Here is a 25,476-nt window from a genome sequence, read left to right as displayed (position 1 = left end):
AAAAAATCAGCAGATTTTTTGAGTTATATAAGTAAAGGAAGTGAGCTGAAAAGAAGGGAGAAGGTGGTTGTAGACCAGGAGGCTAGAAATCAAGACAATGGAAGAGCTTCAGTCACTGATTGAGACAAGATCAAGAGAGCAAAATTATTGGATGAGATGAGTTTAAAAAAAAAAAAACGAATCTACCATAAAGAAGGATGCTTTGGGTCAATATTAAAATAAGTTTGAATTATGACAGGTACTACTGGAGAAAATGACAATGTTCCAGGATTTTAAATGTTCTAGAAATAAAAGCCAGTGACCTAGAGATCAGTAGACAAGTGCAACAACAAGAGGGAGAGGGCTGTATAGTCAGTAGATGTGGATATTCAAAGCAGGGCATTTTTATAAAAGAAAGTGTGGAGTTGAGAAGGGCAAGGAGTTGCAAGGATACCAAATCCATCACCAAGACCAGGGAATGTGAGGCAGCACAATTACCATTTCAGAGATCTGAAAACAAATAGAATGCTCAGGAATATAATGTGTTGAGCATTTGAGGAATTTTGCTGGTGACATTCTCCAGGGCTGGTTGCTATTTTTTCTTTTCTCCACATGGCAATGATGCACTGCCATCTTCCTAAGAAATATGTGATCGTGATGATTTTCTGTTTAAAATTCATTGATTGGTTACAGTAGCTGTAAGCTCGTGCAGAAGAGTAGCATTCTCTAGGACTCCTGCTAAGCTCTCTCTAGGCACATCTCCCACCTGTCCCCATATGCATTCTTCGCAAATATAAGCTATGGGCAGTGGTTACACAGGTGAGCCTGGGCTTACTGATTACATTCTACATTCTTTTTTTGTACTAATTTCAGTCAGTCAACCATTTATGCTATCTGGTAGTCAGTTTTCTCATTTCTAGAATGAAGTAGTTAAATTTAGAGTTTTTCCTTTGGGAAACTATTACCATTTGAAGAATTAAGCAGAAAAGCAACATTCGTCATAATGGGAGAATATCCTAGGTATTTCAGGATATTTAGGCTAAGTGGCCAGGATCATTAATTTCAGTTGTACTTGCCAGTCATTGAGAAAACCGAAAGTGTACCCATGCATATTTAATCACTTCATATTGTAACTAGGTAAAAGGAAGGCCTCCCAGTTAAATTTGAATTTAGGATAAACAAATGCAATTGTTTTGTGTAAGTATATTGCAGATATTACATTAGCATCCTCTGTTTTTATTTGTTATATGTGGTAGCTCTACAGATGGAGAGCCCAGCTGACCAGGATTATACCTATAGTCAATGTAAAGATTGCAAAGAGTTGCTCTGTGTGCAACCTACACAACTGAGTATACCCATACTGCTTGGTGGTCAACACAAACCCAACTGAAAACACTGTCTAGATTATCAGGAAGACTATCTGTAGCACTAACATTTCTATAATTCTCCAAGCTATACAGTAGTGAAATGTGCTAAGAGAGCTGTGAGATGCAAGCACATAAGTGAAAACAAGTTCGAAAAATTTTTTTAATTGATTATATTGAGATCCAGCAATGGTACTTTTTCTGCCCTGTTCATCTCTCTTGTTGATTTCTCCTTCCATTGACACTTGATCTTGTTTCTCCTCAAGTATGAAAACAGTCTTGTTACAATAAGGAATTAAAATGTAGCATGTCACCCACACCTGGAATTACAAGTGAGGATTTCAAGGATATGACAGCGTAAACACAAGGGAATAATTAGCTAGTGATGACATTTCAGACACTAATTGGGATGATGTTCTGCCTGCTATTGAAGTTTAATATCAGGTTGGGAGGTGAGGTCAAATCATTGCCAGAGAAGAATAATTGATTTGTTGTCAAAAGCCAAAGAAGGTCAAATTTCCTTCAACAAATTCTGCACAGTCTGAAGTTTGGCCTCAAGCTTTCAAACTAAAAAAACTTGATTTGGTCAGCTCTCTGAATATGGATACATTTCTCAAGGATAGATTCCTATTAAACTAGTTCACAAAAGATCATTAGGTAGAGATCAAAATTGTTAATTAACTAATTTACAATGATGCATAAAACTGCTATATAAAAGTATTTGCATTAGATTCCTGTCAAGAAAGATCTTACAATCCTTGTTTAGTAGTTGATCTTTTTACTTAAGAGCAATGGGAGCTGCTTCTAGGTTTTAAACCATTAGAGTTCTATGTTGAAAGATCAGTTTGGCTATTGTGTTGAGCAGATTGGGTTAAAAGCTACCAATACAAGAGTTGAGAACCCCTGCTGTAACTTAGATGAGAAGTGATGATACCAGAAGTGGGAATATGGAAGTATACCTTGGAGAAAGAAATGGAGAAGTGAAATACTTAGGAGGTAAAATTAATAGGACTTAGCATTTAACTTTCTGTGTGGGGTAAGGGAGAATGGAGAGTCCAAAAAGATGTATCTTATTTTGAGTCTGGATACAGGAAGAAGTAGCAAATTGAGGGGGGCAGAAAATGCATTTAGTTGTATACTTTTGGGTTTTAGTTATCTTTAGAACAGTTAAGGAAGCCAATAAAAATATATTTGTATGTAGAGAGCTAAGACTTAAGAGACAGATCTAAGAAAAAAGTCTAGATCTGTATGTCATAATGGAAGGCCCCACAGGAGATAATATCACCTGGAAAGAATATTTTAGAGTAATGAAAGAGATGGGCCTATAAGCAAGGGACACTAGAATTTAAGTTAAAAGGAAAAGGGAAAGGAGTCTGAAATAAACCCTGAGAAGAAATGGAATGACAAAGGAAAGAAAAACTGGGAGAACTTAGTACCATGAAAGCAAGCGAAAGAGTTTTTCACTAAAAATGGAGTAGCTATGTAAGAACCAAGAAAATCCCCATTGGATTTAGGAAAAAAGACCTTTAAAAAGAGAAATTATGGTAAGAGCATTTTCAGAGGACTATTAATGACAAACCTGAGTGTGGTAGATCATAAAGTGAGTGAAGGTTGAAGAATGGAACCAATATGAGTGCTGACAACTCTTCCCATAAGTTAGTGTCTAAGAAGAGACAACAAGACTTGAACAGGGCTTTAGTGACAAGACATTATTGTTGTGTGAATATACTTTCTGTGGTTTGACTCACCTGTCTGTTAGTTGTTCAAACCAAGAGAGTTGACCATACTTGATATGGAATGAAAGAAAGAGGAAAGAAAGGAAAAAAGGAAGGAGGGAGAGAGGGAAGGAAGGTAGAGGGTAGAGAAGAAGGAAAGAGGGAAGGGAGGAGGGAAGAGAGGAAGAAATAAGATACTAAAGTATAGATTGAGATATTCTACAAGGTTGTTTATGAGGAAGGAATAGAATCTAGGACATAGAAGGAAGTGATCAGCATTGGATGCTGTCTTAGTTTGCTAGGACTGCCATAACAAAGCACCATAAACTGGGTGACTTAAACAACAGAAATGCATTGTCTCACAGTTCTGGGAGCTGGATGTCTGAAAAATCAAGGTGTCGTCATGGTGGTTCCTTCTGACAGCTGTGAGGGAAGAATCTATTCCAGGCCTCTCTCTGTGGATTGTACGTGGTAGATGGCCATTTCTTCCTTAAGTCTCTTCACATCATCTTTCTTACATTAATGTGTCTAAATTTCTTCTTCTTATAAGGACATCAGTCATACTGGATTAGAGGTCCACCCCCCACCAGTATCACCTCATTCTAACTTAACTAATTATACCTGCAATTACCCTATTTCTAAAAAAGGTTACATTCAGAGTTACTGTCGGTTAGAAATTTAACATAAAAATTTGGGGAGGGTACAATTAAACTTATAATAGATGAGAAAAGAGACACTTCTCTTACTTCCTTTGTAACAAAAAAAAAGAGAGAGAGAGAGAGAGAAAATGTAATTTTGTGCCCCTATAGATTTTATGGCAGGAAATTTAGGAGTTTCCATCTGCCTTTTATTTTCTCTAAAGGGGAGACAAAATCATCAGCAAATAAAGGTCAGAGCTGGAAGTTTAAGTTTCTGGGAGAGATTTCAAAGCACCATTGTACAAAATGAAAGAGAAGGCTAGCTAGGGAGAATGTCAGGCAGCTTTGCAGTACTATGGTGTCAGTTTATGAAGAAATAATTATTTAGTGGGGCCCTTCAAATAATGACATAGGGTCTCATAGGAAGGGCTGCTTTGGTCATATAATGGCTTAAAACAAAGTGTGTGTCAATGTCAGTAAGAAAAACTGATACTGATTCACCAGTTGGCCCGTTTCTTTGGAGCCCAGGTTCAATGTCAGTTTGCTTGTGATCATCTGATTTTAAAAGAGAAGTACACTCACTTCTTTGTACTAAAATTATATGTAACTAGAATTTCTATTAATCATTCAATACAATCTGTTTCCTTCACTAGACTGTGTTCTAAAGAGAAGGGTCACCTTATGCATCTTTCTGTCGCTAAATATCCTTTAACATTCCTCAGTGCCATTGGTATAGTCAGTACTCAGTGAACATTCCTAGAATTGAACCTTGAGGAGAAATAGTTTTTACTGAATGTCTGTGTCCTACTGAGAGTAATTTTTCTCCAAAAGCTTTGTCCAAGGATACACATTTTCTAGAAAAAGGATGTATGAGAGTCATGCGTGATTGTAAAGTTCAGCATTATAGTAAGCTCTAAAAGCAGAGCACACCCGAGCCTCTTAAAGAAATATAAAATAATCTGATATCTAATGTCATAAAAGATTAGTTCAACTTAATGTAAAATTATAGCATTGACTTAATAAACTTCCTAGTATATTTTTCTCTATTCAGGGAATCTGTAAATATAGATGCATCTATAAATATAACAAGTATCCATAAACAAGTAATTATACATTTGTGTCAATATCTTTGATACTGGGGAACAGGAATGATAAATAAATGTAAAATATGAAAAATATTATTTTTCGTCTTATTTTTCAGAGTGATTGTGTACTCAGTTTTTTCCTCTCTGATCCTGTGGAACAGGCAGTGGAAGAACTGTCACCTGTGGACCTAGGCAAGTAGTTTTATCATTATTGCTATAAACAACTATTGAGTCTCAGTATATTTGTAACAAAAAATCATAAGTATAATTTTTTTAATTTTCATATTAAAACTTTTAAATAAGCCTTTAACAGCCTTTTCTATTTCCAAAGCTTTTTAACCCCTTAGAATACATTTATCAAGTTAAATTAAATTCAGATGTATTTGTCTAGTTATAATAACTACATGGTATCACACTATTAACTCATTTCAATTAATTGTGCATTGAAATAGAATTGCATTTCAGAGAAAGAGGTCCTGCTTTCCCCTGCAGGTAAGGCTTATTGTTTACCCAAAAAAAATTAATATGGGGCCATAGTAATGAGCATGAGTTATCCAGCAGTTTCACACTTATCTTTTAAAGCTCAATAATTATTCCACCTCCATCATGAAGTCTTCTTTTATTACCAGAATCTCACCACAATTGTCCATCCTATTCTCAATCAAACATACATTAATTCCAATGAACTTTACTATCATTTCACCTAGATAGGTAGAGACAATTTTTGAATGTCCTATCAATTTTAAGCAGTCATAATATAATTCCATTGCCAGTGGTCATTTAACACTGATACTAGTTTTTATCTCATGCAGGATTTGAAAACCCATAATTATTTTTTATATAATGATTATTATTTTTTTCCATTATAGCTTGTTTACAGTGTTCTGTCAATTTTCTACTAAACAGCATGGTGACCCAGTTACACATACATGTATACATTCTTTTTTCTCACATTATCATGCTCCATCATAAGTGACTAGACATAGTTCCCAGTGCTATACAGCAGGATCTCATTGCTAATCCATTCCAAAGCCAATAGTCTCCATCTCTTAACCCCAAGCTCCCAATCCATCCCTTTCCCTCCCCCTCTCCCTTGGCAACCACAAGTCTATACTCCAAGTCCATGATTTTCTTTTCTGTGGAAAGGTTCATTTGTGCCATATATTAGATTCCAGATGTAAGTGATATTTGTCTTTCTCTTTCTGACTTATTTCACTCAGAATGAGAGTCTCTAGTTCCATCCATGTTACTGCAAATGGCATTATTTTGTTCTTTCTATGGCCAAGTAGTATTCCATTGTGTATATATAGCATATCTCCTAATCTAATCATCTGTCTATGGACATTTGGGTTGTTTCCATGTCTTGGTTTGTGTGAATAGTGCTGCAATGAACATGCAGGTGCATGTGTCTTTTTCAAGGAAAGTTTTGTCCAGATATACGTCCAAGAGTGGGATTTCTGGGTCATATGGTAGTTCTACGTATAATTTTCTAAGGTACCTCCATACTGTTCTCCATAGTGGTTGTACAAGCTTACATTCCCACCAACAGTGCAGGAGGGTTCCCTTTTCTCCACAGCTTCTCCAGCATTTGTTATTTGTGGACTTATTAATGATGGCCATTCTGACTGGTGTGAGGTGGTATCTCATGGTAGTTTTGATTTGCATTTCTCTAATAATCAGGGATGTTGAGCATTTTTTCATGTGTTTGTTGGCCATCTGTCTGTCTTCCTTGGAGAAATGTCTATTCAGGTCTTTTTCCCACTTTTCAATTGGGTTGTTGGCTTTTTTGCTGTTGAGTTGTATAAGTTGTTTGTATATTTTAGAGATTAAGCCCTTGTCAGTTGCATCATTTGAAAGTATTTTCTCTCATTCTGTAAGTTGTCTTTCTGTTTTCTTTTGGGTTTTCTTTGCTGTGCAAAAGCTTGTCAGTTTGATTAGGTCTCATGGGTTTATTTTTGCTCTAATTTCTCTTGCTTTAGGAGACTGACTTGAGGAAATATTTGTAAGGTTGATGTCACAGAATGTTTTGTCTATGTTCTCTTCCAGGATTTTGATGGTGTCTTGTCTTATATTTAAATCTTTAAGCCATTTTGAGTTTATTTTTGTGCATGGTGTGAGGGAGTGTTCTAGTTCATACACCACCACCAGGTGGGATTCATCTCAGGTGCACAAGGATGGTTCAACATATGCAAATGATCAACATCATACACCACTTTTACAAAAGAAAAGTCAAAAACCACATAATCATCTCAATTGATGCAGAAAACGCATTTGACAAAGTCCAACATCCATTTCTGATCAAAACTCTTACCAAAGTGGATATAGAGGGAACATACCTTAACATAATCAAAGCCATTATGACAAACCCACAGCAAATATAATACTCAATAGAGAAAAGCTGAAAGCCTTCCCACGAAAATCTGGAACAAGACAAGGATGTCCACTCTCAACACTGTTATTCTACATAGTACTGGAAGTCCTAGCCACAGCAATTAGACAAACAAAAGAAATAAAAGGCATCCAAATAGGAAGAGAAGAGGTAAAACTGTCACTGTATGCAGATGACATGATACTATATATAGAAAATCCTAAGAACTCAACCCAAAAACTATTTGAATTGATCAACAAATTCAGCAGAGTAGCAGGATATAAGATTAACATTCAGAAATCAGTAGCATTTCTGTATACTAACAATGAAACTTTAGAAAAGGAATAAAAAAAAAAAACACAATACCGTTTAAAACTGCACCTCAAAAAATCAAATACCTGAAAACACACCTGACCAAGGAATCAACGGACCTATATGCCAAGAAGTATAAAACATTAATCAAAGAAATTAAAGAAGATGTAAAGAAATGGAAAGATATTTCATCCTCCTGGGTTGGAAGAATAATATTGCAAAAATGGCCATACTACCCAAAGTAATCTACAGATTCAATGCAATCCTATCAAATTACCCATGACATTTTTCACAGAACTGGAGCAAACAATCCAAAAATTTATATGGAACTACAAAAGACCCAGAATTGCCAAAGCAATCCTGGGAAACAAAAACCAAGCAGGAGGCATAACTCTCCCAGACTTCAGGCAATATTACAAAGCCATAGTCATCAAGACAGTGTGGCACTGGTACCAAAACAGACACTACAGACCAATGGAACAGAAGAGAAAACCCAGACACCTATGGTCGATTAATCTTTGAGAAAGGAGGCAAGAACATAAAGTGGGAAAAAGAAAGTCTATTCAGCAAGCATTGCTGGGAAACCTGGACAGCTGCATGCAAATCAATGAAACTAGAACCACACCCTCATACCATGCACAAAAATAAATGCAAACCCATAATTAGCTAGACCTCACCACCTGTTCTTTCACAGCTCCCAGTCTTCTTTTACCCACATCCACCTTCTGATTCTCTGCCTTTAAGATTAGGCCCATCTGCTCATCACCCCTGCCTGTCTCTGACATCCTAGTTGCTTACCCCTCTGGTATACAGTTCTATAGTGCCAGATCAGGTTGTATATGTGATTATTTTTTATTACAATTTTTTTTGTGCCTGCCTTGTTTCTTCTGTTAGACTGAGAGTAACTTTATTTATTTTTCTTTTTAGGGCTGCACCTGCAGCATCTGGAGGTTCCCAGGCTAGGGGTTGAATCAGAGCTGCAGCTGCCAACCTGTGCAACAGTAACACCAGATCCAAGTCTCGTCTGAAACCTACATGGCAACGCTGGATCCTTAACCCACTGATTGAGGCCAGGGATCGAATCCACATCCTCATGGATACTAGTTGGGTTCGTTACCACTGAGCCACATGGGAACTCCCTGAGAGTAACTTTAAATCAAGGACTTTCCCCTCTGCATTGTTCTATACTAACAAATCCTAAATTAATATATGAGAATTATACTGCTATTATTCTCCCACACTTTACTCATGCAGTGTTACTCTCTAAGGTGCTTTGCTTATATAGCCAAACCATAAACAATATTAAGTAAGGTAATTTCTTACATTTTATAGCATGTAAAAAAGAATGATGTCCATAATATAAAATATACCATTTTTATTGTCCTAGTGTACAAATATATAACAAATATCTTCTTTTAAAATAGTATTAGCTGAAAATATTTCTATAATCAATATTTATAAACTTGAATTAACTAGGTTAAAAAATAATGAAAATAGGAGTTCCTGTTGTGGCTCAGTGGGTTAAGAACCCAACTAGTATCCATGAGGATGTAGGTTGAACCCCTGGCCCCGCTCAGTGGGTTAAGGATCCAGCATTGCCTTGAGCTGTGGTGTAGGTCGCAGACGTGGCTAGGATCCCATGTTGCTGTTGCTGCGGTGTAGGCAGCTGTAGTTCTCATGTGACCCCTAGCCTAAGAACTTCCGTATGTGGCAGGTGCAGCTGTAAAAAAAGAAAAAAAAAAACCTGATAATAAAGTTGCAGATTTCTAGTGGTATCAAGACTTTAAAATAAGGTACTGGGCTGACCTTTATTCTGCCATTAAAGTCTTTTTAAAAAGATTCTTTCTCTGGGTTTCAAAAAATAAACTATGGATCATGATCAAATTTTTAATTTTGTTGATTATTATTTCTCTAAAAGGTGTTTTAAAATATATACAAAAAAACAGGATTCTTATTGTAAAAACTAAAATAGCTGCTTGAGAATTATTTTTTTCCTGGTTTCCTTACTTCTTACCACATCATACAGTACTCAAGATTTGTTTCATCAGTGATGATGGACAAAAGACTTGATTCTCAATATTTTTAAATATAGGCTGCCTATGAAATACAGCCTGTTGTCTTAAAACAATAGAACACATCTTCTAAGCAGGATATGTAAATCATCACAACAAAGCGCAATATTATTTTAAGCACAATTCTTGTCAGTGAGTTGAAACTTTGATCTTATGTTGTTAAATGATTAGAGGATAAAATTATTCAAGTGTATTAAAACAATGTTTTACATAAGATGACCTTAAGTAAAAATTCCAGACTGTGTGATTTTACTACTCCTACTGATGAATTGAGAGTGGATTCTGAATACCTGTGTATCTAGGCACATGCCTTAAAAGATCATATTAGTGATAATGTCTGGTCCTGCATCTGGGAGCTACTTATAGTGCTTTGCCTTTATTCACTAACTAAATGTGCCTTGATAGAACAACAGAAGAATTTATCTTTTTCAAGTGCCAACCAATCATCCCTCTCCTCTATTTAACACTTCCCTGGCTTCCCATTGCCTTTAGACAGGGCCAAGCTCATGGGCTTGTGATCTGTGCAGCCACACAAGGCACAGTGCTTAGAACAATCCTGCTCTTGATTTAATGTAATTATGTCACTGTCTTAAAATTCTTAATAATTTTTGCAGAAGAGACTCTGCATTTTCATTTTGCATTTTCATTTCACTGAGCCCAGCAAATTACACAGCTTGCCCAGTTCTTGGGGAAAAGACCAAAATGGTTGTGATGCATCCCAGCAGAACCTGGCATCTACCAGTTTCCATTTCCAGGATAATATCAGGCCATTCCTCATGTTGATTCTTATCTTTTTCCAATTCCTCAGTGAAAGCAAGATTTAGTACCTCACCAATGCAGTTTTCTCTGCCTAGATCACTTGACTAATTTCCACTTTCCCCCTTATTTTTTTCTTCATCCTTCAGATCTCACCTTAATTGCTTTTGCTATATAGTACTCTAATATTTTTTTATATCATATCCCTATGAAAACTATGTTATGTGTTTCTCTGTAGACTAAAAATCCGTTACAATATAATCCATGGTTCATCATTGTAACTCCAATGCTTAGCACAGTGTCTGGCCTACCCTAGATGCTCCATAAAGAATTACTGAATTAATAACTAGTGATAGAAATAATGGAGAATATGTTAATATTCTCTGCCATGGTAGCTTGCCATTTTTCTAAAAAGGAGAAGAGGGAGGAAAAAAAAATCCAGATTAATACCACCTCTCTCACACTCACTATATTATGTGGAAATGCCCTGGCAAACGTAATGTAATGCTTCATAACCACTAGAATTCTCTGGAAGTTTCACCTGGAAAAAAAAAATCTATAAATCATCACATTAAAAATTATGGACACCAGACTCAACTAAGGCACTAACCAGAAAGCTGCTAGATTTTATCTTATTCTTTAACTCTCTAATGACAGATTGTCTATATTCCCCATAAATTAATATAGCCCATGCCAAATAATGCCTCCACAAAAATAAAAATTATCTATTTTCCACCAGTACAGAACGTTGACATACAGAAGATAGATTTTTGTCAAGATATAACATAGGTAATGGAGTAGAACATGATCAAAGACAACAGTTGTCAGGGTTAAGAGTATGGATTAATGAGCATGTTTAGATGCCACTGATAATTACAAATGATTGCAAACAGGAGCTTTCAGTCATCACCACCTCCCCTTTGAGATGTTAATTTAAAATGGAGCTTGAAGCCTTGCAGCTTCCAAGGCAGAATCTTTCTGGTTAATGTTCTTGCTACTTGCTGTGGCAAAGCCCAGATCAGTTATCTATAGGTTGAAGTATGTGCCCAGGTTTTCAGTTTAAATTTAATGATATGGAAGGACAAGAAGTCAAGGGTTAGGACTACTTAGAAATAAATATTTGCATTAAGTTGTTTTTGAAAATTTCAATTGAAAGCTTTTAAATATGCATTTTGCTATTATATCATACAATCTCTCTTTTTTTTTTTTGTCTTTTTGCCATTTCTTGGGCTGCTCCCGCGGGCATATGGAGTTTCCCAGGCTAGGGGTCTAATCAGAGCTGTAGCTGCCAGCCTACGACAGAGCCACAACAGAGCAGGATCCGAGCCGCGTCTGCAACCTACACCACAGCTCAGGGCAACACTGGATCGTTAACCCACTGAGCAAGGGCAGGGATCGAACCCAAAACCTCATGGTTCCTAGTCGGATTCGTTAACCACTGTGCCATGACGGGAACTCCATAATCTCATATTTTTAATTAGAAAATTATTTTAGACTTTTACTTGTTGCTGATATGGGAAGGAAAAGATGGAAAAGAGATGAGAGAGGGCTTTCTCTAATTAACTCATGTCTAATAGCAGGATGTCAAAGAATATCATTGAAATCTAACAAATCAAGCAATAAAAAATCATAGCAGACATAATATTAGTGTTAGTAAAACACTAAAAAAGATCACAACATTGACTGTAATTGGCTGGTAGATCAAAGTAGATGAGAAATACTATGCACACTAATTTTATCTTTGCTTCTGTTAGGTAATAAATATTTCAAAAGAAATAAAAGTCTAAGAATATTAAATAAAAGTAACCACTAGAACAAAAATTAAAACTTCCCTGAGTATCATAAGTAAAAAAAAAAATAAAAACAGTTACTCAGTGACTTTCTTTACGAACTATGAAAACAAAAATGGTATTTTAGTAACTTAAAACAAGAACAAAGAGAAAACATATCTGTTACCTTTATAAGAATGAATGGGCTTAACTATTAAGAAAATTCCAATTGGAGTAGAAGTGAAAATCATAAGAAAATCCCAATTGGAGTGAAAGTAAAAATCATAACTCTGTACTTAATGTAAAACCACACTGAAAACAAAGTTATTTTATAAGATTGAAAATTAAAATATATACAAGGTGTACTAGGCAGTGCAAGGACATAGAAACTAGAAATCACAGTCTTATATTTTAAAAGGTGGAATTCAGTCCAAGAAGCATTGAATTAAACAGAAATGTAACTTTAAACTGTAACAAGCATAAATTTCAATAAAGAAATAAGCAGTTATGATGACATATCAAATGTATGACAGCAACATGTATAAAATAGAAATTATGGAACATACAAGGAGAAACTCAGAAATAAACTAGTAATAGGATATTTTAATTAACTTTTTTTTTTTGCTTTGTAGGACCACACCTTCAGCATATGGAATTTCCCAGGCTAGGGGGTCAAATTGGAGATGCAGCTGCGGCCTACACCACAAGCCAGAGCAACAAGGGATCCAAGCCTCGTCTGTGACCTATACCACAGCTCATGGCAACACCTGATCCTTAATCCACTAAATAAGGCCAGGAATCAAACCCATATCCTCATGTATTCTAGTCTGGTTCATAACCTGCTGAGCCACAGAGGGAACTCTCCTAATTTAGTTCTCTTGATTTATGAAAGTCCAAGTAGAAAAAAATAAGTAGATACACAGGAAAACTAAATAGTAAAATTAATAAGGCAAATTTTGTTAATTTATATCAAACTCTTTATCCAGAAAATAGAGAATATATCTTCTTTTCAAGTGACCATGGGACATTCATGAAAACAGATTATATATTAGGTAACAAAGGAAATTTTAATTAACCCTCAAAATAGAAAAATTTAAGACATATTCTCTAATCATGATACAGTACAGTGAGAAATCAGTGGAAAAATTCAGAAAGCTAAAAGATATGTAACTTGGGAAATTTATTTATTTTTATTTTTATTTTTATTTTTGTCTTTTTGCCTTTTTCTAGGGCCGCTCCTGCGGCACATGGACGTTCCCAGGCTAGGGGTCTAATTGGAGCTGTTGCTGCCAGCCTACACCAGAGCCACAGCAACACAGGATCCGAGCCTCATCTGCAATCTACACCACAGCTCACGGCAACGCCGGATGGTTAACCCACTGAGCAAGGCCAGGGATCAAACCCAAAACCTCATGGTTCCTAGTCGGATTTGTTGACCACTGAGCCACGACGGGAACTCGGTAACTTGGGAATTTTAAAGAAAAAAATCTCTCTTGAACAAACTCTTAGGTCAAAAGGACTTACAAATCAAAATTGCAGAATTTCTAAAGAGCAGCAGTATTGAAATACCACATCCCAAAAACCATGGAAGAAAGATAAAGCAATACTCAGAAGAAAATTGGAATAATTGGAATAAAAGCCACAAAACAAATCACAGAAAGACAAAAAGAAAAAAAAATAGATAAAGATGAAAGTAGAGATTTATGAGTTAGAACACAGAAAACAGTATATTAAATCTGGAATTTAAAAGTAAATGATAGGGAGTACCTGTCGTGGCTCAGCAGAAACGAATCTGACTAGTACCCCTGAGGACATAGTTTCCATCTCTGGCCTTGCTCAGTGGATTAAGGATCCAGCGTTGCCATGAGCTGTGGTGTAGGTCACAGACGTAGTCTGGATCTGGCGTTGCTGTGGCTGTGGTGTAGGCTGGTGGCTACAGCTCCAATTCAACCCTTAGCCTGGGACTCTCCATATGCCATGGGTGCAGCCCTAAAAAGACAAAAAAAAAAAAAAAGTAAATGATAGAACAAATCACTAATTAAATCAAAAGAATGGGGGCAAATGCAAATACACAAAATACAAAAAAGAAAGCAAGAATTAACTGTAGAAAGAGGTGAAATCGAAGAATACTAAGAGACTAGTATTTGAAGAATACTAGGAATACTGTTGACAAAAATAGTGAATCTATCTGAAATAGGTAGTGTTACAGGAAAATGCAATTTACTCTCTCCAGAAAAGATCAAATTCGATAGAATAAATAGAAGAGTATTCAAAAATCAACTTTTAAAATAGTACCAAGTTTAGATTATTTCTAGAGGGATTATGCCAAACTTAAAAAAAATAGATAATTCCACTGTTGCTTAAACAATTACAAAAGAGAGAAGAGTAAGGACATTTTTTCATATTATTTTTATAAAGCATGTAAAATATTTATGCCAGTATCTTCAAGGATTTTAAGGACTGAAAAAAAAAATGTAATCACAGGCTAATCTCCCTTCTATATCAGTGGAAAATTCTAAATGAAATATTAACCAAAATAATCCATCAGCACACTAAAGGAATATAATTCACCATGACCATTTGTATGTCTTCTTTGGAAAAATGTCTATTCAGACCCACTGTCCATTTTCTAATCAGTTTTTTTTTTTTTTTTGATGTTGAGTTGTATGAGCTGTTTATATATTTTTGGATATTAACCCCTTATTGGTCATATCATTTGAAAATATTTTCTCCCAATTAGTAGATTACCTTTTCAGTCTTTGCTGTGCAAAAGATTTCAAGTTTAATTAGGTCTCATTTGTTTATTTCTTTTGCCTTAGGAAATGGATCCAAAAAATATTACTACAATTTATATCAAAGAGTGTTCTGCCTATGTTCTCTTCTGGGAGATGTTTTATTTCACATCTTACATTTAGGTATTTAATCCATCCGGGGCTTATTTCTTTATATAGTGTGAGGAAATGTTCTATTCTCCTTCTTTAACATGTGTCCAGTTATCCCAGCACTGCTTATCAAAGAGAGTGTCCTTTTTTGATTGTACATTCTTTCCTCTTTCTTTGTAGGTTAATTGATCATAGGTTCATGAGTTTATTTCTGGGCTGTTTGTCCTGTTCCATTGATCTATATGCCTGTATTTGTGCCTGTACCATGCTATTTTTATTATCATAGCTTAGCAGTATAGTCTGAAGTTAGGGAAAATAATTCCTCCAGTTTTGTTCTTTTAGCTCAAGATTGCTTTAGCAATTTGGGGTCTGTTGTGGTTCCATATGAATTTTAGGATTATTTGTTCTAGTTCTGTGAAAAACGTCATGGATGCTTTTATAGGGATTGTATTAAATCTGTAAATTGCTTTGGGGAGTACAGCCATTGTAATAATATTAATTCTTCCAACCCAAGCGCATAGAATATCTTTCTATTTCTTTGTGTCATCTTCAATTTCCTTCATCAAAGTTTTATAGTTTTCAGAGTATAGTTCTTTCACCTCCTGGTTAACTTTATTCCTAGGTGTTTCATTCTTTTTGATGCAATTTCAAATGGGATTTTTTTTTTTACTTTTTCTTTCTGATAGTTCATTCTTAGTATATGAAAAAACAACAGATTTCTGTGTATTAACCTTGTATACCATAACTTTGCGAGATTCATTTGTTAATTCTTATAGTTTTTGGGTATAGACTTTAGGGTTTTCTATACAAAGTATCATATCATCTACAAATAGTGACAAATATACTTCTCTCCTTACAATTTGGATGTCTTTTATTTATTTTTCTTGTCTGATTTCTGTGTTTAGGACATGATGTTAAATAGAAGTGGTGAGAGTGGGCATCCTTTTCTTGTTCCTGATTTTAGAAGAAAGGCCTTCAGCTTTTTACCATTGAATCTGATGTTGGTTGTGGGTTTGTCATAAATGGCCTTTAGAATGTTGAGATATGTTCCCTATCTACCCACTGTGATGAGAGTTTTTATCATGAATCAGTGTTGCATTTTGTGAAATTTTTTTCTGCATCTAGTAGGATGGTCATGTGTTTTTTTATCCTTCCTTTTGTTAATGTGGTATATCACAGTGATTTGTGAATGTTGAAAAATCCTTGTGTGCCAGGGATTCTTCCTTTTTCTCTGAGTGCATTCACAGGGGCAAAAATCCAAGGCAATCACTTTTCTTCTCTTTCTGCCTGATTACATCTGTATCTTTCTTAAAGCCTTGGTTGTTGTACAGGAGTACTTCTGCCAATTTCCATTTGGTTTTCAGTGAGAATTGTTCCACATGTAGCTTTTTTTTTTTTTTTTTTTTGGTCTTTTTGTCTTTTTAGGGCCACACCCACTGCATATGGAGGTTCCCAGGCTAGGGGTCCAATTGGGACTATAGTCACTGGCCTGTGCCAGCACCACAGCAATGCAGGATCTGAGCCAAATCTGTGCCCTACACCACAGCTCACGGCAATGCCGGACCCTTAACCCACTGAGCAAAGCCAGGGATTGAACCCACATCCTCATGGATGCTAGTTGGGTTCACTAACCACTGAGCCATGACAGGAACTCCTAATGTGGGGTTTTTTTTTTGATGTGTCTGGAAGGTGAGCTCCACATCCTCTTACTCCGCCATCTTGATTGGTCTCCAGCAGATTTATTTTTAACTACATAAGCTAATTCTACAGTTCATAAACAAAGAAAAGTCATGAAAACCCAGCAAAAGCAGGGCAAAGGAGTGAAATTAGCCCTATCTGATATAAAAACACATTACAAAGCCTCAATAATTAAAACACTGTAGTATCAATGCATAAAAAGATGAATAGGTAAGACATAACAGAATGTCCATAAATAGAGGTAAATATATCCAGGAATTTAATAGGTTGCCAAACCAGTAAGAGAAAACTCAGTAAATGATGTTGACATAGTATACTTCACACCATATCCCAGAATAAATACCAAATGAATAGAAAGATTTTAAATGTAAATAATTAAACCATATATAGGACAAAGAAGACATGGAAAAGCCCTTTTTAATCTTGGAATGAGCTGCCATAGTTATGACTACAAATTCAGAAGCTGTAACAATTCTGCATAATATAAAACACTCTAGTAGAGTTCAAAAAAGCAAATATAAATGACAAAATGAATGAAATATTTGCAATCTATCATAGACAAAAGCTTGTTAGTTAACATGTAACCATCTCCTATAAATTAGTAGGAAAAAGACCAATGACCAAATGGAAAATTATGTAAAGAATACCCAAAAAAAAATTCCATAAAAAAACCCCAAAGTACAAGTGGCCCTTAACCAAATGAAAAGATCTGCAACATCACTGATAAGGAAAAATGCAAATTACAACAACCCCAATACCATGTAAACTCATCAGATCAGCAAAAATTCAAAAGCTTAATTAACAAGCTTGGTTACAAATCAACAGGCACACATATACACCTGGTGGTAATGCAAATTGGTACTACCTCCATGGAAGGCAATTAGGCAATGTTTACCAAAATTCCAATGTTAACATCCTTTGACCCAGCAATTCTGTTGTTGAAATTTATCCTATGATATTTGTGCCCAGGTACAAAATGATACACATATAAGGTTATTCATTGTAGTATGGTTCATAACAGCTGGAAAACATTAGAAACAAATCACTTGTCCATCAATGGGAAAGTTGTTAAATTATGATATTTCCTCAGGATGGAATAATGTGAAAGTATATTTAAAAATAAGCTTTGTATTATTGATATGAAAGTATCTCCAAGATCATTGTATGGAATAGTAAATATGATATTCCTTTTGGGGAAAAGGGGAAAGAATAAAAATTCTTATTCATATTTGCTGATATGGACAAGTTCTGGAAATATATATATCTCTGGAGGGATACAAGGAAAACTAGTAAGATAGAAATGGGAGAACTGGGTGGATAGCTATTAGGAATGGGAGGAAGACTTTTTACTGTGTACTTTTAAAGTAAATTTTCATTTTTGAATGAAATGAATATATTATCATCTGAAAGTTAACTTTTGAAATGCTATTTTTTAACATTAATGGACACATTATGCATAATAAACACTGCATTAACTGCTATAGTGCTGTACATTCAAGCGTTTCAACACTGTCTTTGGATCAGTAATATTTTAACAGTTCTTAGGGTTAGTATAAATGGGTAGATAAGCAGGATCAGTTCTCATCATGGCTCAGTAGTTAACAAACCTGACCAGTATCCATGAGGATGTGGGTGGCTTAAGGATCTGGTGTTGCTGTGAGCCGCGGTGTAGGCCATGGTGTAGGCTGTGGTGTAGGTTGCCGTGGCTCGTATCTCTAGTTGCTGTGGCATAAGCCAGCAGCTATCGCTCAGATTGGACCCCTAGCCTGGGAACCTCCATGTGCTGCTGGCACGGCCCTAAAAAAGACAAAAAAAAAAAAAAGTCTGATCAGATCCCCAGAATAAACTGAAGCAGAAAATCAAAATATTCTAGCATCTTCTTGTCCACATAAATATTCTCAAAATTCTCCCTCTCTGGGTTCTTCATTTAAATTCCTAGCCTTAAGTTATTGACCCCTTGTTGCCTCTTTACATCACGATGTTTAAGAACACAGGCTTTGGAGATGGTTTGATCCTGTATCATTTATTATCTGCATAAGCTTGGACCAAATGCCTGTTTCCTCATGTGTAAAATGGAGGTAACACAAACTATAGATTTGCTGTGAAGGTTTAGTTTATGTACATGAAGCTCTTAGCCCAATGTTTGGCACACAATAAGAATTCTAGAAATACTAAGTACCTCTGTTACCACATATTGACTACTAAGACTCCCTAGTGACCTTCATTTTCAGTGGGGTCTGAACTCTGACATGTTTTGATGGATATTCTGATTACTGATCGTGCATGAGAGGTTTAGGATAGAATATAATCTTCGGTCAGTTCAATTAACAGTTCATTTCAATTCAATTCAGTTCAGTTCAATTCAGTTAACAGTTGTATGATTACTCTTAGACACTCAATCATTAAGTTATAGTAATTTCCTATCTTTGAATTAATGCTCCTCTAATTAAACATTGTTTCTAATTAATAATCCTTTCATTTTATAATTCAAAAACAATATTCACTGTGCATCAGAAAGTATCAGCATTTTTAGCATGCTCATACCAAAAGTTCAACTACATTTTTTAAATTATGAAATGTAATTTACCCAAGTACTATAGTCAGAATTACCTCATAGTTATCTCCAAGTCACAATGTCACTCATTCATGATTGAGTTATTTTATGGAAATATATTTTAAGGAGGAAATTTTTTATTATATTTACATTTCAGTTTTAAGAATCAATGTCAATTTTAATTTTTTCAATGTCAATAATCCACATTAACAATAAAATTAATTAATGTTACCTATTTACAATGTATGAACTATTCTAATAAACATGTAAAAGGCTTTGGAAGAGGAAACATACTCCTCATGTTTAGTTTTCTTTTTTTTTCTTTTTTCTTTGTCTTTTTTATAGCTGTACCTGGGCTATATGGAAGTTCCCAGGTTTAGGAGTTGAATCAGAGACAGAGCTGCCTGCCTACACCACAGTCATAGCAGCACAGGATCCAAGCTGCATCTGCTACCTACACTGTAGCTTGTGGCAACACTAGATCTTTAACCCACTGAGGGGGGCCAAGGATCAAACCTGCATCCTAATGGACGCTGTATGGGGTTCTTAACCTGCTGAGCCACAATGGGAACTCCTCAGATTTAATTTTCAAATGTTAGGATTAGAGACCTAAGACAGACTATCAGAAAACAACCTGAACCCCAATAAGCCCACAACAAAACATTGCCAAATTCCTTGTTAATAATAAATTTCTTCTTTCTGAATTCCCGCAGAGAATACAGAACCAGAGATTACCAAGGGAAATAATAGAAGACTGTGAATTATGCTTAATCCTTGGGCTATAAACTGGAAATTTTTAATTAAAAAAACTAAAGCCCTCATTTTAATATTGGAATGATGTAACTTGAAAGAAAAATTGAAGTTACTTCTGTCATGAAATAAGTATTTAGTGCAACATTATGAAGCAAGCACTGATTTATATATCTCTTGGGGATATAGGGGAAAAATTAGCCCTAAAGGAGAGTATAATCCACTAAGAAAATTGAGACATGTATGGTAATAATGATGATATAAATATTAAGTGATAAGGGCTGAGCTAGGGGAGTTCAGAGGGAGGTGACCACAGAAACTATTTTGCATTTTAATTAGGCTGTAGAGAAAGGTAAAAATTCAACTTGGAAGAGATCACTTCAAATAAAGGGAGTAATATGAGCAATGACTGGAAGGAAACAGCAGAGTGTGTTTATAGAACTGAACATACAGACTATGGTATGAAATAATAATAATGGGAAATAAACAGATTCAATGTGAAAGCAATGAAGCCGAGAGATTCAGGTTTTTGTTTTTTGGTGTTTTTTGTTGTTGTTTTTTTCATAAGCAGTGGAAAGCTATGAACTGTATTTTGATTGAAAGAGTAATTTTATACAAGTTGCCCTAGGAAGATTATACTGGTAATTGTGTAAAACACTTTTGGGCTCTAGGGGAGGGGAAGAGAAAGTTCTAGTAGTTCAGACTCTGTATAGTACAGAGTCACACATCTGTACTGGGTGCAGTGGAACTAGAAAGGAAGAGATGAGTGTAAACATATGGAGTAATTACAAACATTTATGGAGATATTACATTGTGAGAACTTTTGAATTTTATCAGTTAATCATCTCAACTATCCTAAAGTAGGTATCTATTACCTCTGTTTTACAGAAGTCGATTAACTTAGTCATGATGATACAGTCTTAAGTATAGCGCTGGAACCTGCACCCAAGACTCATGGACTTCTAAAACCAACACTTTCGATCTCTATGCCCTCAAAAACTTAAGCTCAGGAGTTACCATTGTGGCGCAGCAGAAAGGAATCCAACTGGTAACCATGAGGTTGACGGTTCGATCCCTGGCCTCGCTCAGTGGGTTAAGGATCCAGCATTGCCGTGAGCGCTGTGGTGTAGGTCGCAGATGCGGCTCAGATCCTGTGTTGCTGAGGCTGTGGTATAGGCTGGCAGCTGTAGCTCCGATTGGACCCCTAGCCTGGGAACCTCCATATGCCGTGAGTGCAGCCCTAAAAAAAAAAAAAAAAAAAAAAAAAAACCCTGAAAAACAAGCTCATTGTCCTGAACATTGAGGAGAAAATTGGGGCCAAAAATGACACTGAGGTTTTAAGCTTAAATAATCAGGTATTATTTAATGGTATCAATCAACACAAAACACAAAATCTGAGGAGATAGAATTGGTTCAGAAAGATTAGTCACAAGTCCCATCTTCATCAACACAGTTTCCTGGAGAGTATTATGGTTTCAGCGTGATCTGAAGAATGTTTCCTTCGCATGTTATTCATTGGTCCTGTTTTAGCCTTTACATATTCAGTTTATCTTGTGATCCGGTTTAACTCACTGCAACTCTCCTTTTTTATCAGGTGAGAAGTTTCCTGACAAGAAACCTAAGGTCCAGCTAGTCATATCCTATGAGGATGCGAAGCTGACCATACTTGTGAAGCACATGAAAAACATTGTGAGTTTATCTTATCTAATAAGAAACATATAAACCTACATTTAGAAATCACTTTCTTCCTTTAAGCACTTAATGTCAACATTAGTGAGAGGAATGGGGCCAGCCACCAAGTTTAACTGAGGAACAATGAGCCAATTACCATGTTCTGCCTCGGTATGACTGTGATCCTTAGCGGGAAAGGCTATAAAATATTTCAACGGGGAAGTCCTAGAGTGAAAATTGGATTTTATTTGAAATGAAGCATTAGAACAAAGCCAGTGAAAGACCTTTGAAAAGGCAGGAATAGCTAGAGTATTAAAAGCCAAAAGAAAAAGAGCTAGATCCCAGGAATTTACCTCTATCTCATCATGCTGAGCTCTGTGGAGGATTGACTCATCTCTGAATAGTGCCAGCATCTTCTCTGTGAAGCCAGGAACTCTTCGTGTTTTTCCACAGATTCCCACTGAGTACCCTGAGTTGGTGCCACTAGAACAGTTATCGCATTCTGATGTAATTGCTCAAGGATATTTCTTTTCCCTCAAAAAGTAGTAATTTTTTGATGACAGAGACCCCATCCATCATCGCCAGAATGCAGAATAACAATAGTGGTTAGCTTCTAAGGAAATGTAAAAGCTTCTCTCTCTGCTACACCCACTCTCCCTGAAGGTGGGTCAAGTCAGAGGCAAGGATGGCAATTGGGTTGTGTCATTAAGTAAGAGAAGGACTGTCTGTGTCACAGGGTAATTGACTAAAGGTCTGAATCTGGGTGCAATAAATAGGCAAGAGTAACGCTGAGCTTCACCAGCTTCTCTGGTCTTCTACTAAACCAGCAAAACAGGTCCTTCACATGGCGAAGCTCCCCAGGAGACTCCACTGGGAGAAAGTTAGAAGCACTACTTGGGCTCTCTCCTTCATGCATATCTCTCAGGATGCACTTGAAAGGACTTAAAGGAGCAAACTTTTCTTAGCGTGACGGGCATCTGGAACACACTGGAACTTAATCAGTATTTGTTCACTGAAAAAATATTTGGCATAATTTTCAGGGGATGCATCCTTTACAAATTAAGTATTAGCCAGATATCTAAGGATGTTTGTTTGTAAATCTGTGGTTTCACAAGTCAGCAGTTTTTATAAGAGCTGGGCAAATATTGTTAAATGTGTTTTTGTAGAATTTTACTCACTAAAATAACTATATTCAATTGCTTTTGATAAGTTAATCATATTAAATGAGAAAAACATTTATGAAATTCTTAGGCTGGGAAATGAAGATTCAGTTAGATATTATTTATAGCAAAATTGCATGTTCATGGACTTTAAGCATCTATGTAAATATACATGATAAAATAATAAGACTATTAAGAAGTAGTGTTAATCAATTAACAGAACTTACCTATGTGTATGATATATAATTGTTAGCTGAAAATAGCCCTCTTGGAAACTGTATATTTATTTCATTAATGTCTTTGCTCAAAATATTTTAGAACATGTGTGTTGACATTCCTTTTAGATCTGGCACATAAGCCACACAGTAAACTTGTTGATATTACTCAGTAGTCATGCCTGATATTTGATCAAAAGCAGTATTAACCAACTTGGTCACCCATTTTATTAACCAGATAAGTCCCCAAATTACTTTTGGCAGTTTTCAAAAATGCATTTTACATTCAGATGAAGTTACACTACCAGTAAGTATATTCTAAACAAATGTGATGCAGGATTAAGGCAGGGAGTAAGTAAGTAAGACCAAGAGTTTAAGATTTAGATCAAGGTATGGGTAAATAGAAAATGAGCAGATGAATCCCACAAACACTTAAAAACCACTTAGGGCCACTAGAGCCTGTACATTGCCAGTGCCCTCAGAAAGATGTTAATAGTGAAGTCAGGCCTCCTGCTGGTTCTTCTCTTCTCCCCAGTCTCTTACCATTGCCCCAACATTCATTCCTGGATCTCTTCTTTTTTAATTTCTAGGCTTGTGGCTTTAAATACCACTTACATGTCTTTTTCTTCCATATTTATGATTCTAACTTGAAAGTCTCCCTAAAATCCAGAATTGTATCTACAGCTGATGATTCAACAACTCTAGTAGAAATTTGGTAGGAGAATTCCCGTTGTGGCTCAGTGGGTTAAAGACCCAGATTGTCTCTGTCTCTGTGAGGATGCAGGTTCGATCCCTGGCCTTACTCAGTGAGTTAAGGGCCTAGTGTGACATAGGTTGCAGATGCTGCTCAGACCTGGTGTTGCTGTGGCTGTTGCATAGGCTGTATCTGCAGCTCCAAATCCATCCCTAGCCCAGGAGCTTCCATGTGGCACAGGTATGGCCATAAAAAAGAAAAGAAAAAAAAAGAAAAGAAGGAAATTCAATATATATCAAATTGAACTTCTGATTACTGCCCTCCTAAACCTGCTCCTTTGGCAGCCTGTCTTACCTCCTAATAGCACATCATCCACTAGTTGCTTAGGTTAAAGTCCTTAGAGTCCTTTTGACTTCTCTCACAAACTACATCTGATTTATCAGCAAAATCTGTTAGCTCAACTTTCAAAATAAATCCAGAATCCCACCATGTTTCACCTCTGCTGCTACCACCATTGGTCTAAGCTGCCATCATCTCTCACTTGAATTACTCCTGTAGCCTCTTAACAGATCACCCTGCTTCTGCCCTTATTTCTTTTTCATCTCTTCCTAACATAGCATCCACAATATTCCTTTGAGAATAGAAGTCAGATCCTGTCATTCCTCTCTCATATCCTTCTGGGGAAGGAATCTCATATCACTTACAATGAAAACTAAGTACTGGCCCCTTGATGTCTCCAGCCACAGACTCTTCACCTCACTCCACTCCAGCTTCAGTGGTATGTTTTTTTCCTGTGCCTTTTATATGGCCAGCATGTTTCTGGCCCAGGACATTTGAACCTACTACTCAGTTTATCTGGAATGCTCTTTACCAAGCCCAAGCCTCAAATTTTCCATGGTTGAATCTCACATGTATTTTTACTATCACCTTTTCCATGAGGTCCTCTCTGACACCCATATATAGAACGCAAAACCACACTTGTTGGTTGGCACTTCCAAACTTCCTTTCCTACTTTATTTTTTTCTCTGTTGCCCGAGGGCTAAAGCAAGGTCAAGTATATAGTAGATACTCAATGAATTGTTAAATGAAAGAATGTTAAATTTCTTCTAATGTGGACAACTAAGAACTAAGATCTTTTCACCTTCCTAAATCATAGCAAAGTTCTCACACTTTGCATTTTTCACAGCTTTTTAAAAATATATTATTTCTTCTGCTTATCTGAAGTCAGAGATAACATTGTAATGTAAATGACAGAAAAATCTATAAATTTTCAACATATTTTCTTCGCTTATTTTAAGTTTTAGCTAATTGTTATTTACTTTTTCAGTCTTTAGTATTTTCACATGCTTGAGTAATCAGACTAAAGAAGTTGTGCTTGCTTTTATTTTAATATTAAAATGAATTATTCTGCCTGCAGTTCTATTTAATAGTAAGTTTGATGAAAAGAATTGTTTATCTTATATTAAATCTTTGAAGCTGTGCTCTAAGAATTACTTCCCTCCTGTGAATTCACGAGCTAAAACAAAATTGCTAAATTTTTTTCCTTTCAAAGCAGCACAATATGATTTATCATAGTGAACAGAGACTGACAATGTAATGCAGTTATTTAGAAGCTTAGCCAAGATTTTTTAAAAAATAATACTTCAGTTTATATGACAGAGAAACACAGAAAGTCATTTAGATTTGAAATATATTTTGAAATCTTTCTAGCATTTTCCCATGTAACCATTTTACAATGCTCTCTTCCATTGATTTCTGTGATGTCTCTCTCTACATTGCAGTGTCTCTCCTGGT

General features: G+C 35.9%; 1 protein-coding gene across 1 annotated transcript in view; it reads left to right on the top strand.

Annotated features, from left to right (window-relative positions):
- PIK3C2G (phosphatidylinositol-4-phosphate 3-kinase catalytic subunit type 2 gamma) overlaps positions 1-25,476 on the top strand; it is a 360,083-nt gene that overhangs the window by 303,542 nt on the left and 31,065 nt on the right. The window contains exons 30-31 of the mRNA XM_047787464.1: positions 4,898-4,973; positions 21,537-21,631. Of these exons, the coding sequence (XP_047643420.1) occupies positions 4,898-4,973; positions 21,537-21,631 (171 nt within the window). The remainder of the gene's footprint in view (positions 1-4,897; positions 4,974-21,536; positions 21,632-25,476) is intronic.

Source organism: Phacochoerus africanus, chromosome 7 (assembly GCF_016906955.1).
Source record: "Phacochoerus africanus isolate WHEZ1 chromosome 7, ROS_Pafr_v1, whole genome shotgun sequence".
Lineage (NCBI taxonomy): Eukaryota > Metazoa > Chordata > Mammalia > Artiodactyla > Suidae > Phacochoerus > Phacochoerus africanus.
This window is presented reverse-complemented; position numbering and strand designations above follow the sequence as displayed.